The 15644-nt window shown below is 47.6% G+C and overlaps 1 protein-coding gene across 51 annotated transcripts in view; it reads right to left on the reverse strand.

Moving 5' to 3' along the window:
* Positions 1-2105: 2105 nt before the first annotated feature.
* Positions 2106-15644, reverse strand: part of TPST2 (tyrosylprotein sulfotransferase 2) — a 64387-nt gene continuing 50848 nt past the window's right edge. For 38 of the 51 annotated variants that reach the window (XM_084992801.1, XM_084992763.1, XM_084992770.1 and 35 more), the window contains 4 exon segments: positions 13775-13973; positions 9709-9759; positions 5538-5586; positions 2106-2605 (listed from right to left, as the gene is read on the reverse strand). In XM_084992801.1, coding sequence (XP_084848927.1) covers positions 5545-5586; positions 9709-9759; positions 13775-13973 — 292 coding nt within the window. In that variant the 3' untranslated portion in view covers positions 2106-2605; positions 5538-5544. 51 annotated transcript variants of the gene reach the window in all.

Raw genomic sequence — 15644 nt, forward strand, 5'->3', positions numbered from 1 at the left:
TCTTGCCACTCCACCATCAAGAGGAGTCTGTTTCTGGACTTCCCTGACTGTGGAGGGCCCTATGGCTACTGTGACAAACTGAGCGGAAGTGACACTGCACCAGTTCCAGACATATCCCCTGTGTGGCATTTGCTCTGGGGAAGCCAGCTACCATATAAGAGGTCTGTCCATCCTGGGACTGCCATGCCATGGGGAAGCTCAGGCTCACCAGGTGGACAGGCCACGTGATAGCAACGCCAGGAAACACCTCAAGATGCTCCAACCAGGAGTTCCCGTCATGGTGCAGTGGATAACGAATCTGACTAGGAACCATGAGGTTGCGGGTTCGGTCCCTGCCCTTGCTCAATGGGTTAACGATCCGGCGTTGCTGTGAGCTGTGGTGTAGGTTACAGACGCGGCTTGGATCCTGTGTTGCTGTGGCTCTGGTGTAGGCCAGTGGCTACAGCTCCGATTGGACCCCTAGCCTGGGAACCTCCATATGCCGCGGGAGCGGCCCAAGAAATAGCAAAAAGACAAAAAATAAATAAATAAATAAAAATAAAAATAAAAGATGCTCCAACCATCCTAGCTCAGGCATCAGACACATGAAAGAAGCAGTCTTCTTCTTTTTTTTTTTTTTTTATTTTTTTTTTGCCTTTTTCTAGGGCTGCTTCCCATGGAATATGGAGGTTCCCAGGATAGGGGTCTAATTAGAGCTGTAGCCGCTGGCCTACACCAGAGCCACAGTAATGTGGGGATCCAAGCCTCATTTGCAACCTATGCCACAGCTCATGGCAACACCGGATCCTTAACCCACTGAGCAAGGCCAGGGATCGAACCCACAACCTCATGTTTCCTAGTCAGCTTCGTTAGCCACTGCACCATGATGGGAACTCCTGAAGAAGTCTTCAGTGGAGAGAATCCCAGCCACCTTCTGATGGTGAGAACCACCTGGACTGCTCTAGTTAAATTCCCACAACTGAGAGATGTGATGATAAATGGTTAAGTCACCAAGTTGGCAGCTGGTAGATGATGCCACAGCAGATAGGTGGAACCGTGAATGAGGCTGGATGTGTCTTCTGCTTTCCCTTGAGGGGTGAGCTTCCTGTGTCCATGACTCCATCAACTGCCCAGCCCACTGCTGTCTCAAGACCAGAAAAGACAAGAGCTGCCTCACACTGTGGTCTCATTGCATGAGGCACCACTGCCGATGTCACCCACTAGCCTCTAAACCCAGAAGTTCTAACTTGCCCATTTTATAGATGAAGAAACAGAGGTTCAAGACACAGCTGCTATGTTGGCCTGATGAGCCAAATCCACTCCTCACGCCGTGAGCCACTGCCTCCCAAAGCCTCATTACTGCCTGAGGCTAAGGTAGAGGAGTGTGGGTAAAGCATTTAACCCTTGACGATAGGAAACTGATCTGAGCCCAGCTGCTCCCCAAGCCCTTGGGGGCTGTGCAGTCAAGGACAAACCTGGCAGGCTTGGAGAGGTCAAACCCTGCACATGCCAAAGAAAGGACTGGCGCTTGACCAGCTCCTGGGAGCTCACCTCTGAGCCCTGGGGATGTCCTCACTAAAGGAACATCTTTGAATACCTAAGACTCTGGACCACACCAGGGCAGATGTTCTACATTAACAATGCAATTCATGGGGGCCTTAGGTCATGCTGTATCATTTGACCCTGAAGGGGCTGAAGACTGAGTAAGGTCAGTCACTGGGTGGCCCCACAACTTCGTGACTGATAAGGAGTCCTGGATGCTGAGGTGAGCCTTCCTCTGTGTCAGAGCCCACCATTGGTGGGAAAATTAAGCACGTCCATAAGCCTATCCTGGGGAGTTTGTGCCTGGGCTCTCCTGAACTCTGTGCCTTTGTCCCTTGCAAAGTTTAATCTGTCTCCTTTTGCTGTAATAAACCATAACCGTGAGTCCAACAGGTTTTCTGAGTTCCGTGAGTCCTTCTAGCAAATTACCGAATCTGAAGGTAGCCCTGGGGATCTGACACCAGAGTTCAGCCATGCCCTGTGTGGACCATATTCTCCAGCCTTTGTTCATCCTCAATCCACCAGATAACACTTGACATGAAAGACGCATATCTATTCACTCCGTAAAGTAAGGCACAGACAAATGAATCCCTGTTTGGTTTATTCGAATTTTTTTTTTTTTTCTCTCTGTGAAACTGAGTAGAGCTGAGAAGGAATCAAAGAAAACCTCATATATTAAATTCTTAAATAGATTCTTTGAATTCAAAAGTAAGGGTCAACAGGAGAGGCACAGGTGGTGGGCCCTGTCCCAGCAAACAAAGCCACTGAGGCAATCCTGCAAATTAAGGAAGATGGCAAATCCATCCCTCAAAAGAAAGTTCTCAGGGGGGAAAATATAAAATACCCAAGTTTCAAAAGCCAGACTACTTCCACACTCTTGGTTCTCTACCCCAGACTGTCCTAAGATAGAGTGTTTCAAGGTAAGTTTTTGACGATTCAGCTTTTGCAAACATATGCAAATATGATCCTCGTGGGCAGTCCTGTTTTGGCCATTAATAGCAAGCAATATGCTTGGATTAGAGGTCCGATTTCCACTCCAATGCAAAGTTTCTTCTCTCTTGGCAACAAAGCCATTTGCAGAGATCTGAAAGGGGAGAAAACGGGGTGTTAGGCCCAGAGTCGTGATTCTGAAATAGATCTTTTATATTTATATGTGTGATTGCAGGATGGATGGTCTGCATGCATTAGCATAAGCATGCAAGATTTTCTATAGCATCCCAGACAGCTGGAGATAATTAATTAATTAATTAATTAATTAATTTTTTTGTCTTTTTGTCTTTTTAGGGCCGTGCCTGTGGCATATGGAGGTTCCTAGGCTAGGGGTCTAATAAGAGCTGTAGCTGCTGGCCTACGCCACAGCCACAGCAACCCCAGATCCAAGCCGAGTCTGCGACCTACACCACAGCTCACGGCAATGCCGGATCCTTAACCCACTGAGCAAGGCCAGGGATTGAACCTGCAACCTCATGGTTCCTAGTCGGATTCATTTCTGCTGTGCCATAATGGGAACTCCCAGGGGAGAATTTACATTAAAAAATGTTTCTTGGGGGAGTTCCCATCATGGTGAAGCGAAAACAAATCTGACTAGTAACCATGAGGTTGCAGGTTAGATTCCTGGCCTCACTCAGTGGGTTTAAGGACCTGGCGTTGCCATGAACTGTAGTGTAGGTTGCAGATGTGGCTCGGATTCCATGTTGCTGTGGCTGTGGTACAGACTGTCAGCTGAAGGTCTGATTCGACCTCTAGTCTGGGAATCTCCATATGCTGTGGGTTTGGCCCTAAAAAGCAAAAAAAAAAAAAGAAAAAATATTTCTTGGGTTCCTCCCCACATCTCAACCTGCTGCCACTTGATCTCAAAGATGCACCTTTCTGGGTGTTCCCTGGTAGCACACTGGGTTAAGGATCTGGCATTGCCACAGCCGTGGCTTGGAGGTGCTGCTGTGGTGCAGGTTTGATCCCTGATCCGTGAACTTCTGTATGTCATGGGAACAGCCCCCAAAAAAGTGCCAGTGAATTTTTAGAGGCCAAGGAAGGATTAGCATTTGTTCCAGAGAAGTTCTCTTCCGGGGACTAACTAAAGCACCCTGTGTAAGGTACCCCACATAACAGCAAAAGGAGAAACATATCTGGCTTTTGTCAACGAGAAGGTTCAGGATTCCATGAATGAAACCTGCAGAAAGAGAGTGAGGGGAATCGAGAAACATGGAAAAAGACTACTTTCTTTCTTTTCTTCTTTTTTTTTAATGGCTACACCCATGGCATATGGAAGTTCCCAGGCCAGGGACTGAATCTGAGCCGCAGCTGTGACCTACACTGAAGCTGCAGCAACATTGGATCCTTTGACCCACTGTGCCACAGCAGGAACTCCAAAAAAGACTACTTTCAATGGGAGTCTTTTTAGAAATTCAACAGGAGTCCTGGATCTTAGCACAACTCAAGATGGATATCCTGACAGTGTCAACAGCCCATGGGTTGGGACCAGTGGATTTCAAAAAAAAAAAAAAAAAAAAAAAAGTGCTGATTATTAAAAAACTGCAATAAGAAGACTGAGTCCTCCAAGTTTCCTTGAGCTTGACCAGAGAGGCTGGGGATAAAATGAAGCGGGCTCACTCACTGGAGCCTTAACCCCAGTGCCCACATCCACAACCAGGGCCCAACGCTCCCACCCAGGCTCACTTCATCTCACAGCTACCCTGGGAGGTGGATAGTGAGGAAGCCCCATTTGCCAGATGGGGAAAACAAATGCTGAGAGAAGTAGAACCTAGAGTTCTTAAAATTTGAACCTCCCAAGTCCAGAACCTGTTTCCCAGCCCCTCAGCAAAATACAAATGGAAAAGCCTGCATTTAAAATCATTTGTTAGGAGGAGTTCCCGTTGTGGCACAGTGGAAACGAACCCAACTAGGAACCATGAGATTGTGGGTTGGATCCCTGGCCTTGCTCACTGACTTAAGGATCTGGCATCACTGTGAGCTGTGGTGTAGGTCACAGATGTGGCTCGCATCCCGCGTTGCTGTGGCTGTGGCGTAGGCCAGCGGCTACAGCTCTGATTCCACCCCTAGCCTGGGAACTTCCATATGCTGTGGGAGCACAGCCCTAAAAAGCAAAAAAAAAAAAAAAAAAAAAAAAAAATCATTTGTTAAAAGTAAACTCTGGAAGTTCCCATTGTGGCTCAGTGGGTTAAGAACCTAACATAGAGTCTGTGAAGATATGGGTTTGATCCCTGGCCTCGATCAGTGGGTTAAGGATCCAGCATTGCTGTGAGCTGCAGCATAGGTCACAGATGCAGCTCAGAGCCAGTGTTGCTGTGGCTGTGGCACAGGCCAGCAGCTGCAGCTCCGATTGGACCCCTAGCCCGGGAACTTCCATATGCTGCAGGTACCACTGTAAAAAGAAAAAGGAGGAAAAAAAAAAAAAAGCAAACTCTGGAGGAGATGACTTTTGAGGGGAGAACTGCCATTTGGTGTCTGTGTGGCCTTGGGCAAAAGTCACAGCCCTTCTGTGGGCTTTGGTTTTCTCCTCTGTAAAATGGGACAGTCATGTCACCAGATGCGCCCAGGGATGCTGAGGGTTAAAGGAGTGACACAGAAGGAGCCCTTGGCCCAGGGCAGTGAGGGTTATTCTTAGACCAGAACTTCGTGTGACTATTATTAGAATATTAATTGGTTGGGCCAACCTGAGGCTGTTTATAGAAACCAGACTGGCAGCCCGCATTCTGTGCAAAATGGTTCTGGAAACCCACCCATCACACTGGTTCTCGTACCCCCTCCCCAGTGCCAGACTAACCTTTTTCTGGTTAGGCCCACAGTAATTCAGAGCCAGGAGACTAAGCCTTGATGCTATAAATAGCTGCCCTAGGCTGTTGCCACGGAAACTGCCCATGGGGTTGGGTCAGCCCACCTTGGCGCCCCAGCCTCCCCAGGGAGGCTCAGGAAGGAACAGGTTTTCCAAAAAGTGGCTCCTGGGCTCTGAAGTCCTGGGACACCCCCACCCACCCCCACAAAGTCCGCAGGCCTACCTGGAAATCATGCGCTTCCTAGGTGGGAGGAGGTACTGTTCTGGTTCACCTGGAGGAAGACAACACAGAGAGGGACAGTCACGGCCAGGTCGGGGAGCCAGGGTCTTGCAGCCCCAAGCGTCAGCACTCACATTACTCCCTCAGTGGAGTGTTTACCATATACCTACGACATGCCAGGTTCTGGGATCAGATCCCTTCCTACTTCCACTCAGCTCACATTCTAGCAGGGAGGGCTGCTCGCCAAACACATACATGAGATACTCTCAAATCCAGGCAATACAGTGGGCTGATGTGAGGGACTCGTGTTGGGGGTGCTGCAGATAATGTGGTTCAGAGAGGTCACTACCAGAGGATGACAGCGAAGGTGTGGTGTAATGAAAACTAAACATTTGGTGTCTGCCCTGGGTTCCGGGCACAAGGTCCCTAAAAACCTTGGAATCACCCCAGTGATCAAAAGCAAAAGAGATGATGGGTGGCTGGAGGGCCCTACCTTCAGGATGCGGGCTGCTCACCAAAGAGGCCAAGGCACGAGTAAAGGGTTGGAAAATTTCAGCGCCTTCCACTCCCACCTCAACCTCTGGGGAAGGGAGAGGGGCTGGAGATGAATAACCAAGGGTTGATGATTAAACAGCCGTGCCTCCTTAATGAAACCTCCAGGGAAACCCCTCAATAATGGGGTTCAGAGAACTTCTGGGATGGTGAACATGTGGAGGTGCTGGGAGGGTGATGCACCCCAAGGGCAGGGAAGCCCCGGCCCCACCCTCACCCTGCCCTGTGCATCTCTTCCACTGGGCCTCCTGAGATATAGCCTTTATGATAAACTGGTGATCCAGGAAGTGGTGTTTTCCAGAGTCCTGTGAATTGTTCTAGCAAATTATCAAACTTGAGGGGGGCAGGTCATGGGAGCACCCCCAAAATGTGTGGTTGGCCAGGTAGAAATGTGGATAGCCTGGGTATCTGAAGTGGGGGGCAGTCTTATGGGGCTAGACCCTTAACCTGCGGGGTCAGACACTATCCCTGGAAATGGGTCAGAACTGAATCATGTGGGAGTTCCTGTCGTGGCTCAGCAGTAATGAACTCGACTAGGATCCATGAGGATGTGGGTTCAATCCTTGGCCTTAGGCAGTGGACTGAGGATCCAGCGTTGTTGGCTATAGTGTAGGTGGCAGACTCGGCTTGGATCCTGCATTGCTGTGGCTGTGGTGTAGGCTGGCAGCTGCAGCTCTGATTCAACCCCTACCCTGGGTACTTCATATATGCCACACCTGCAGCCCTAAAAAGCAAAAAATCCCCAAAGAACTGAATCATGCAACACCTAGGTGACGTCCGGAGAATCAGTGGTTGGTGTTGAAAAACACCCCATAAGCAAAGATCTAAGGATGAGCCCAGATCTGGGTGGGAAAGCATGCCCAGCAGAGGGAACAGCAAAGCCCTGGAAGGGATAGGGGGTTGAGTTTATGGCCTGAGTGTACATTTTTGCATAAGTTGCAATTCTAACACGTGAGCTGCTTTGTTTTGCTGGCTTTCTATCTTCCCATCTTTGGGGTTTCACAATTACCATTTTGGATGGCTACAGAGTACTCTGTAGAGCGGACACACCACCATTACTCAACTGCTGCCCTATGATGGTTTCCAAGTTTTGCAATATCTTGTCATGTGCACAGTGGAGATGACGAAGACAGAGAGCAGGAGTTTAAGATAATGCATGTGATTTGCAGGGCAGCTCTCCTGAGGGTCGGAGAGCTCATGATGATCAAGCATATGCCATTCCTTTACTCCTAAGACAGCAAATAACAGTCCCAGGCCAGCTAGATTCATGAATACCCCATACAGTGCAGGAGGACCAATTCTTTTTTTTTTTTTGGTCTTTTTAGGGCAGCACCCGCCACATATGGCAGTTCCCAGGCTAAAGGTCAAATTGGAGCTGTAGCCGCTGGGCTATACCACAACCACAGCAATGCCAGATCCAAGCTGCTTCTGCGACCTACACCACAGCTTATGGCAATGCTGGATCCTTAACCCACTGAGCAAGGCCAGGGATCAAACCTGTGTCCTCCTGGATGCTAGTCAGATTCCTTTCTGCTGAACTCCACAGTCCAATCCTTTTGTAAAACAAATTTGGCTTTGTAGTTCAAAAAGATCTGGATTCTCCCACCCACTGATGCCACTCCTTACAAATGTATTCTAAGGGAATGATTCCACAGAGGCCCTCCGCACCCCTCGCCCCACAGAACAGAGGCAAGACCAGGACGATATGTACATGCCATCATTCAAAATATTGCCAAAAATTGCAAACGATCTTAGGGCAACAGTTAAACAATTGGTGGCACATAATGCATTCCAAAGAATACTAGGCGGTCATTTGAAATGGCCACAGTGAAACCCCAAAGATGGAAAAAGAGTAAGAAAGCAAAACAGGAGTCCTGTGTGGCTCAGTGGATTAAGAACCCTGATATAGTCTCTGTGAGGACATGGGTTCAATCCCTGGCCTTGCTCAATGGTTTAAGGGTCCGGTGTTGCCATGAGCTGTAGTGTAGATTGCAGATGCAGCTCAGATCTGGTGTTGCTGTGGCTATGGTGTAGGCTGGTAGCTGCAGCTCTGATTCGACCCCTTACCTGGGAACTTCCATACGACGCTTAAAAAAAATAAAAGAAAAAAGAAAGAAAAAAAGAAAAAAAGAAAAACAAAGCAGCTCATACAACGCAGCTGCAATGGATGCAAAAATGTATATCCAGGCGGGCCAAAAACATACTCTATGTAAAAATGCAAAGGGTTTCATTCAGATCTTGGCGCATTCCCCTTCCCCCACTTCTGTTTGTTGTTCTTGTTACATCATCTTTTCACTTAAATGAAAGATGTTACATCATCTTTTCACATTAATGATGAGTAATTCTGGCAGCATATTTTTTCACTGTGGCAAGAGGTGGGTTTCGGATTCCAACAAAGGGAACGTGGACTGATCCCCAAAGAACTGAGAGGTGCCAGACCTGGGCAATGAGACTCCTTGAGTTTGATAATTCAGCTTCTGATGGTCCAGCCCTCCCTTTATTTGCCAAGTTAAATCACACACACACAAACTGCAACTATACCAAGACACTTCATTTAAAAACAGGCACTTGGGCACCAAAAGGAGAATGGCTATAATGTCAGTCTTGGAAGTGGTTCTTCTTGACAAGATCCATGGATGGCCACCCACGGACACACCCAGGATATGTGGGAAGCCTGGCTGGTAGGGGGAATGCAAGTGGGGACACTGGAGAGTATCATGCCTATATTTGCATACATGTACCATGTGACCCTCACGTTTCTCAGGGTTTTTTTTTAAAGCCACTTCAACCTTACCATGGCATGACCTTATTTTATTTTTCATTTTTGGCCACCCTACAGCATATGGAGTTCCTGGGCCATAGATCAGATCTGAGCCTCAGTCGAGACCTAAGCCGAGGCTGCAGCAATGCCAGATCCTTAACCCACTGTGCAGGGCAGGGGACTGAACCTGCATCCCAGGTATTCCCAAGACGCTTTCGATTCCGCTGCACCACAGCAGGACCCCACGTTTCTCATTTTTTGGTAGACTGATGGAAGTTTTGCACTGGGCTGTGTTTGGAAACTGCCACTTTTTTTTTTTGGTCTTTTTAGGGCCCCATCCGAAGCATATGGAAGTTCCCAGGCTAGGGACCAAACTGGAGCTGCAGCAGCTGCTGGCCTACACCACAGCCACAGCAACGCAGGATCTGAGCCACGTCTGCAACCTACACCACAGCTCATGACAACGCCGGATCCTTAACCCACTGAACGAGTCCAGGGATGGAACCTGCGTCCTCATGGATACTAGTCAGATTCGTTTCTGCTGAGTCATGACAGGAACTCCAGGAAACTGCCACTTTAAATGAAGTTGAATTTAAGGCTAGAGGCAGAACATTTGAACAGTCTCCACCAAGTCCCTCCAACTTATTTCAAGCTAGGGGATGAGTAAGGGAAGGGGCTCAGGCTGAAGGGCTGCTGAGATGTGGCCCCAGGTGAATCAGACACTTGAGAGCCTCTGGCCTGACCCCCACCCCCACCCAGTTTTCTGATGGGGAAACCATCAGCCATATTGGAGACATGAAGTGTTCAAGGGCATACACAGCTAGCTTGTGGTGCAGCAGAAATCCCCTTGGGGTTTCTAACCTGAAAATATCCTTTCAGATTGGCTGGTGTCTTATAGTCCCCTTTCAAGACCTGGGAAGGAGAAAAAAAAAAGTCACCGTTGTAGAAATGATCAAAAATAAAATTAACCCATCACTTTCACACCCATCCATCCATCCATCCATCCACCCACCCATTTATCTACTCATCCATCCAACAAATATTTATTGAGCTCCTCTTATACCAGGCATTATTCTGAGCTTGGGAGGTGGGAGTAAAACATTAACCAGACAATTACAATTCCCATTCTCCTAGAGCTTCCATTCTAGAGTGGCAGGGAAGGCAGACAATCTGCAAATAACAATAAACACGAACGTATCAAACCATAGCAAGTATTATGAGGAAAGACAAAAAGATGTGATTAGGAGAGACCAGGGAGCTTCTTTTGAGTGGGTGGTCAAAAAAGGGCCTCTTGGAATGGGTGGCCTTTGAGCTGAGATCTGAGTGAAAAGGAAATCCTGCTAAGTCATGAAGAAGAAGCATTCCGGACAGAGGATGTGACTAGGGCAAAAGCCCCGAGGTGGGAGCCAGAAAATTCCAGGCCTTTCCACTTACTCCCAAAATACAAGGCACTGGATAGACCAGCGCCTTGCAACAGGCTTGTGAGCCGAATACAATGTATAAGTTAAAATTTTCAAGTAGTCACACTAGAAAAAAAAAATGAAATGGGTGAAATTAATTCTAGCGATATTTTTATTTAACCTGATATAGCTAAAATATTACTACTTCAACATGGAATTGAGGGGGTTCAGGGCAGGTCGCCCCCAAACCTACCACTTTGGCATACTCATTTTTTTAAAAATTAAAGTTATTTAAGAAACAGACAGTGCAAGAAGTACCATCTGGGAGTTCCCGTCTTTGGCACAGCAGAAACGAATCCGACAAGGAACCATGAGGTTGCAGGTTCGATCCCTGGCCTCACTCAGTGGATTAGGGATCCGACGTTGCCGTGAGCTGTGGTGTAGGTCGAAGATGCGGCTCGGATCCAGCGTTGCTGTGGCTGTGGTGTGTAGGCCGGCAGCCACAGCTCTGATTGGACCCCTAGCCTGGGAACCTCTATATGCCACGGGAGCGGCCCTAAAAAGCAAAAAAAAAAAAAAAAAGAAGTACAATCTGACCCTTCTTTGCAGTCCTGACAGCAGGAAATATATCTCCCATGGGCATCAGGAGGTAGAGAGACACCCTTGTCATCAGAGATCGAGCATTTGGGGCTGAGAAGGCTGTGTAAACAAACCTTGTTACTTCTTCGCTAATTTACCACCCCAAGCCCAAGTGTCTTCATCTTGTTAGTTCTTCACAAACACACTGTCTCTTCATCTAAAAGAGGCCCCCTTTGGCCCTTCCTTTTGAATCTCATATTTTTATGAGCCCCTGTATGGCTGATATTAAGTTTGCTTTCCCTCCTATTGATCTGTCTTATTTTGATTTAATTACCAGACCAGCCAAAGAATCTAGAGGGGAGAAAGGGCAAAGTTTTCCTCCTCTACATAATCAATATAAATATGATTAATGAGAAACGTGACATGCTTTTTGGGGGTATGAGGACGTCAAAACTCAGTGTGTTTTTCACACTCATAAAGCACCTTTCAACGTGGACTCATCACATTTCACTGGTCACATTTCAGTGTCCACACAAGGCTAGTGGCTTAATGGATAGCACAGCTATCAATAATTTCATTATCACCAGGGTCTTTTCAGAACTGAGTGTATCATACCCCAGAAGCACCAGGATCTAATATGGGAACATTTAGCACCTTCAGTAAACACAGAAACACACACACACACGAATTTCAACTCAGGACTTAGCTTTGTAGTTGTAGCAAAAACACCGTAAAGACTAAAAAAGGAGTCTGGCATGTGTTAAGATGTGTGGAACCTCAAGGAGTAAACCTCTTTGGAAGAAAACTAGAGACCTCTTTGGAGTTCCCCTTGTGGCTCAGCAGTGGTGAGCCCGACTGGGATCCATGAGGATGCGGGTTCAATCCCTGGCCCTGCTCAGTGGGTTGAGGATCCTGTGTTGCCATGAGCTGTGGTGTGGGTGGCAGACGAGGCTCAGATCCGGAGTTGCTGAGGCTGTGGTGTAGGCTGGCAGGTGCAGCTCTGATTTGACTCCTAGACTGGGAACCTCCACATGCTGCAGTTCCAGCCCCCCTCCAAAAAAGACAAAAAAAAGTAAACAAATAAAATTAATTGATGATAAATGTTAAAAACACAAATCCCTCCATGCAGCCTGGGAATCTAAATTGACTCTGAGTTTTCCCACAAGTAGGTGTTTGCAAAATCAGCTGATGTCGGGAGAAGTAGTGAGAGGTGGGCTTACCCTTCAGTGACAAAGGCTGAGTCCCCAGAGCTCAGTGTTAGTAAATTCTCTCTGTTAGAGAGCTTACACGCAGGAGTGTAAAAAGCTTATTGGTACCAAATGCAGCCTTTCTCCTGGAGTCAACTGAAGATTAAAGGAGAAAAAGAGGAGTTCCCACTGTGGTGCAGTGGAAACAAATCCAACTAGTATCTATGAGAATGGAGATTTGACCTCTGGCCTTGCTCAGTGGGTTAAGGATCTGGCAGTGCTGTGAGCTGTGGTGTAGGTCGCAGATGTGGCTCGGATCTGGCGTTGCTATGGCTGTGGTGTAGACCGGCAGCAACAGCTCCGATTGGACCCCTAGCCTGGGAACCTCCATATGCCACAGGAGCAGCCCTAAAAAGCAAAAAAATAAAAAATAAAATAAAATAATAACAATAACAATAAAGGAGAATAAGCGAGGAATGGCTTTCTCCTTCTGTGATTCAACCAAGAACTGTGGGGCTGGGGGAGGGGAGAGGAAATGGAGGAAGGGGTCAAGAGGTGCACCTGGCCAGGCATAAAATAAAGACACCAAAGGGAGGTAAAGTACAGCACGGAGATGCCAGTCACTCAGTACTGCTGCACTGCACAGTCTGGAGCTCCGTATGGTGGCAGCAGGTCATTAGACACAACCTGTGGTGATCATCCTGCTGTGTATACAAATACCAAATCATTCTGTGGTATACCTGAAACTAAAGTATTAAGTCAATTATACCACAATTGTAAAGAGGGAAAAGAAAAAAAAAATTGTTTACTTTCTTTCTTGTCTTTTTAGGGTCACACCTGCAGCATACGAAGTTCCCAGGCTAGGGGTCACAGCTCATGGCAACACCGGATCCTTAAGCCACTGGGCGAGGCCAGGGATCGAACCCACATCCATATGGATACCAGTCAGGTTCCTTACTGCTGAGCCACAATGGGAACTCCCGGAATGGTGTACTTTCTAAAATCAACATGTGTTCAGAAATGCCAGGCTCAGCTTAAATGAAAACTCCGGGTCTTCATGATATAAGGGCCGGGGTCCCTCCTCAGGCCTGGCTCCCCTTTATAGATATTTTCATTAACTTCGTATCTCTGAGGAAGTCAGAACACAGCACCAAAAGTAAAGGAGAAGCTGAGACAGTAACATTGTAAATAAGACTGTGAACTTGTTCATGGTTCTTCCACCCAGGATTAGGCTACTTTTTTGCTTCAAAAAACATCCTCTCGAAGCCCTTTCCCCTTGACCACCTACACTAAGGAGAACTAACAAATTAATTTAAACTCCCTTAAGCTCACATTTATCTGAGAAGTAAACACTGACCTTTATGGAGGCAATAAAGGGACCAATAGTTGATGTATTTCTGCCTAGTCTCAACAAAGACTTGAAGTGCTTTACAAACAGTTGAACAAACTTGAACAAACAGCCAGGGAAACGGGGGACAAAGGGTAAATGAGAGGAGAAAAGTAGGATGAAATTGGTGCACAGATGAGCCTGCCTTAAGACACTATGGAGTGCGAGAGACAGGTTACCAGTTGGTGTTGAGCTTCCTTGCAGCCCAAGCGATAATGTAAAATACAAGCAGTCATATGATTCACCATGTCCATGAGACAGAAACAAACCAACTGCTTAAGAATCAAGAGACTAAAGAAACTAAATGTTCTCTCAAGTGGCTGAAGCCTCCAAACTGCCCCCCTGGCCCAGCCCTTGAGCGTGTCTCCACTCACCCTGTGTGTGTTGTTGACAACGATGGGGTCAGGGTTGCCGTAGTTGGGTGGGTTTGCATAGGGGTCATAGCCGAGCCGAGCCAGCATGGGGGCGATCTGGGCCATGTCTCGCATCACGTCCCCAGGGATGTGGCCAGTCCATTTGGTGAGAGCTTCCAGGTTCACAGGCTTGATGACCTGGTCTGTGGATCGCTCGATCCTGGGGAGAGAGGAGAGGCTGGCTGGGGCACAGGCAGACCCAGAGGGCGCCTGGCAGGCTCCCTGTTCAGTGACTCTGGAGCAGCAGGAACCACTGGGGGGACCCGCTCCCACCCGCCCTGCTCAGCCCTCACCAACTCTAAGAATGCAGGGTAGGGAGTTCCTGTCGTGGCGCAGTGGTTAACGAATCCGACTAGGAACCATGAGGTTTCGGGTTCGGTCCCTGCCCTTGCTAAGTGGGTTAACGATCTGGCGTTGCCGTGAGCTGTGGTGTAGGTTGCAGACGCGACTCGGATCCTGCGTTGCTGTGGCTCTGGTGTAGGCTGGCGGCTACAGCTCTGATTAGACCCCTAGCCTGGAAACCTCCATATGCCGTGGAAACGGCCCAAGATAGCAAAAAAAAAAAAAGAAAAAGAATGCAGGGTAGTCACCTGGCCTCATCATATCTGCTCTGTACTGTGGGGATAAGGGCATGGGGTGCAAGGTTGGCAGAAAGTGCTGCAAGCACTGGTGGTGCTGAAATTCTGCATCCTTGACCTCTCTGACTTCTGAAAAATAACCTTTTATTTCTACGATTAAGATGGGATATTTTGGGAGTTCCCACTGTAGATCAGTGGATAAAGTACCTGACTAGTATCCATGTGGATGCAGGTTCGATCCCTGACCTCGCTCAGTGGGTTAAGGATCTGGCATTGCTGCAAACCATGGTATAGGTCGCAGATGTGGCTTGGATCTGGCGTTGCTGTGGCTGTGGTGTAGGCTGCCAGCTGCAGCTCCGATTTGACCCCTAGCCTGAGAGCTTCCATATGCCATAAAAAGAAAAAAAAAAAAAAAAGAATAAACGAATAAATAAACAGAGAGGCTACGCCCCTCAGGGGCCAGATTTCCCGGGTGCAAATGCCAGCTGTAATAACACCAGCTGTGTGACCTTAGGAAAGTGACTGAACCTGTCTGAGCCTCAGTTTCCTGACCTCTACAATGGAAATCATAACAGTACCTACCTCACTGAGCTATTCTATGGAATAAATGAGTTAATAATAAAAGAATAGCTGGTATATACTGTAAGGTCTCAGTAAGTGTTATTTCTCTCTCTCTCTCCCACACATACACACACACAGAAAGTCTATGGGTTTGCTTGCAAATTTAAAAACAGAAATTCTATGCTAGTTAATTCTATGCTGGTTTGTAGACTTTTTTTTTTTTTTTGCACCCAGTACCTCATTCTTTTTCCATTCCCCTAAAGATGGACGCTAAGGTTATTTTCAACATTTTGCTGTATGTGCTCCCTTACTCTCCCCTGTAACAGGATTCCCAAGCCAGCCAACTCACAACCATCAATTATAGTTCAGAGGCTTTATAAGATGGAAGATGGGGAACTCCTAGGATCAAGGACCTATTTCTAGATACTCCCAGCCCACCTAAGTGATAACTCAGGAAAGAAGAACAGGAAGAGATGGAACAAAAGGAAGATGGAACAGGGAGTGAGGGGGGCTGGGGAGAATGAAAGTTGTGGATTGTGGGGAGAGCACGGATCTGTAGTCTGTAGATCTGGATTTAAATCTCAACTCCAGGGAGTTTCCATATGGTGCAGCAGAAATGAATGTGACTAGTATCCATGAGGATGAGGGTTCAATCCCTGTCCCCACTCAGTGGGTTAAAGGCTCTGGCATTG

Source organism: Sus scrofa, chromosome 14 (genome assembly GCF_054392235.1).
Source record: "Sus scrofa isolate SSC_HxYL_T2T_F1_AM1 chromosome 14, Sscrofa_HxYL_maternal_Yorkshire_Landrace_v2.0, whole genome shotgun sequence".
In the NCBI taxonomy this organism is placed as follows: Eukaryota; Metazoa; Chordata; class Mammalia; order Artiodactyla; family Suidae; genus Sus; species Sus scrofa.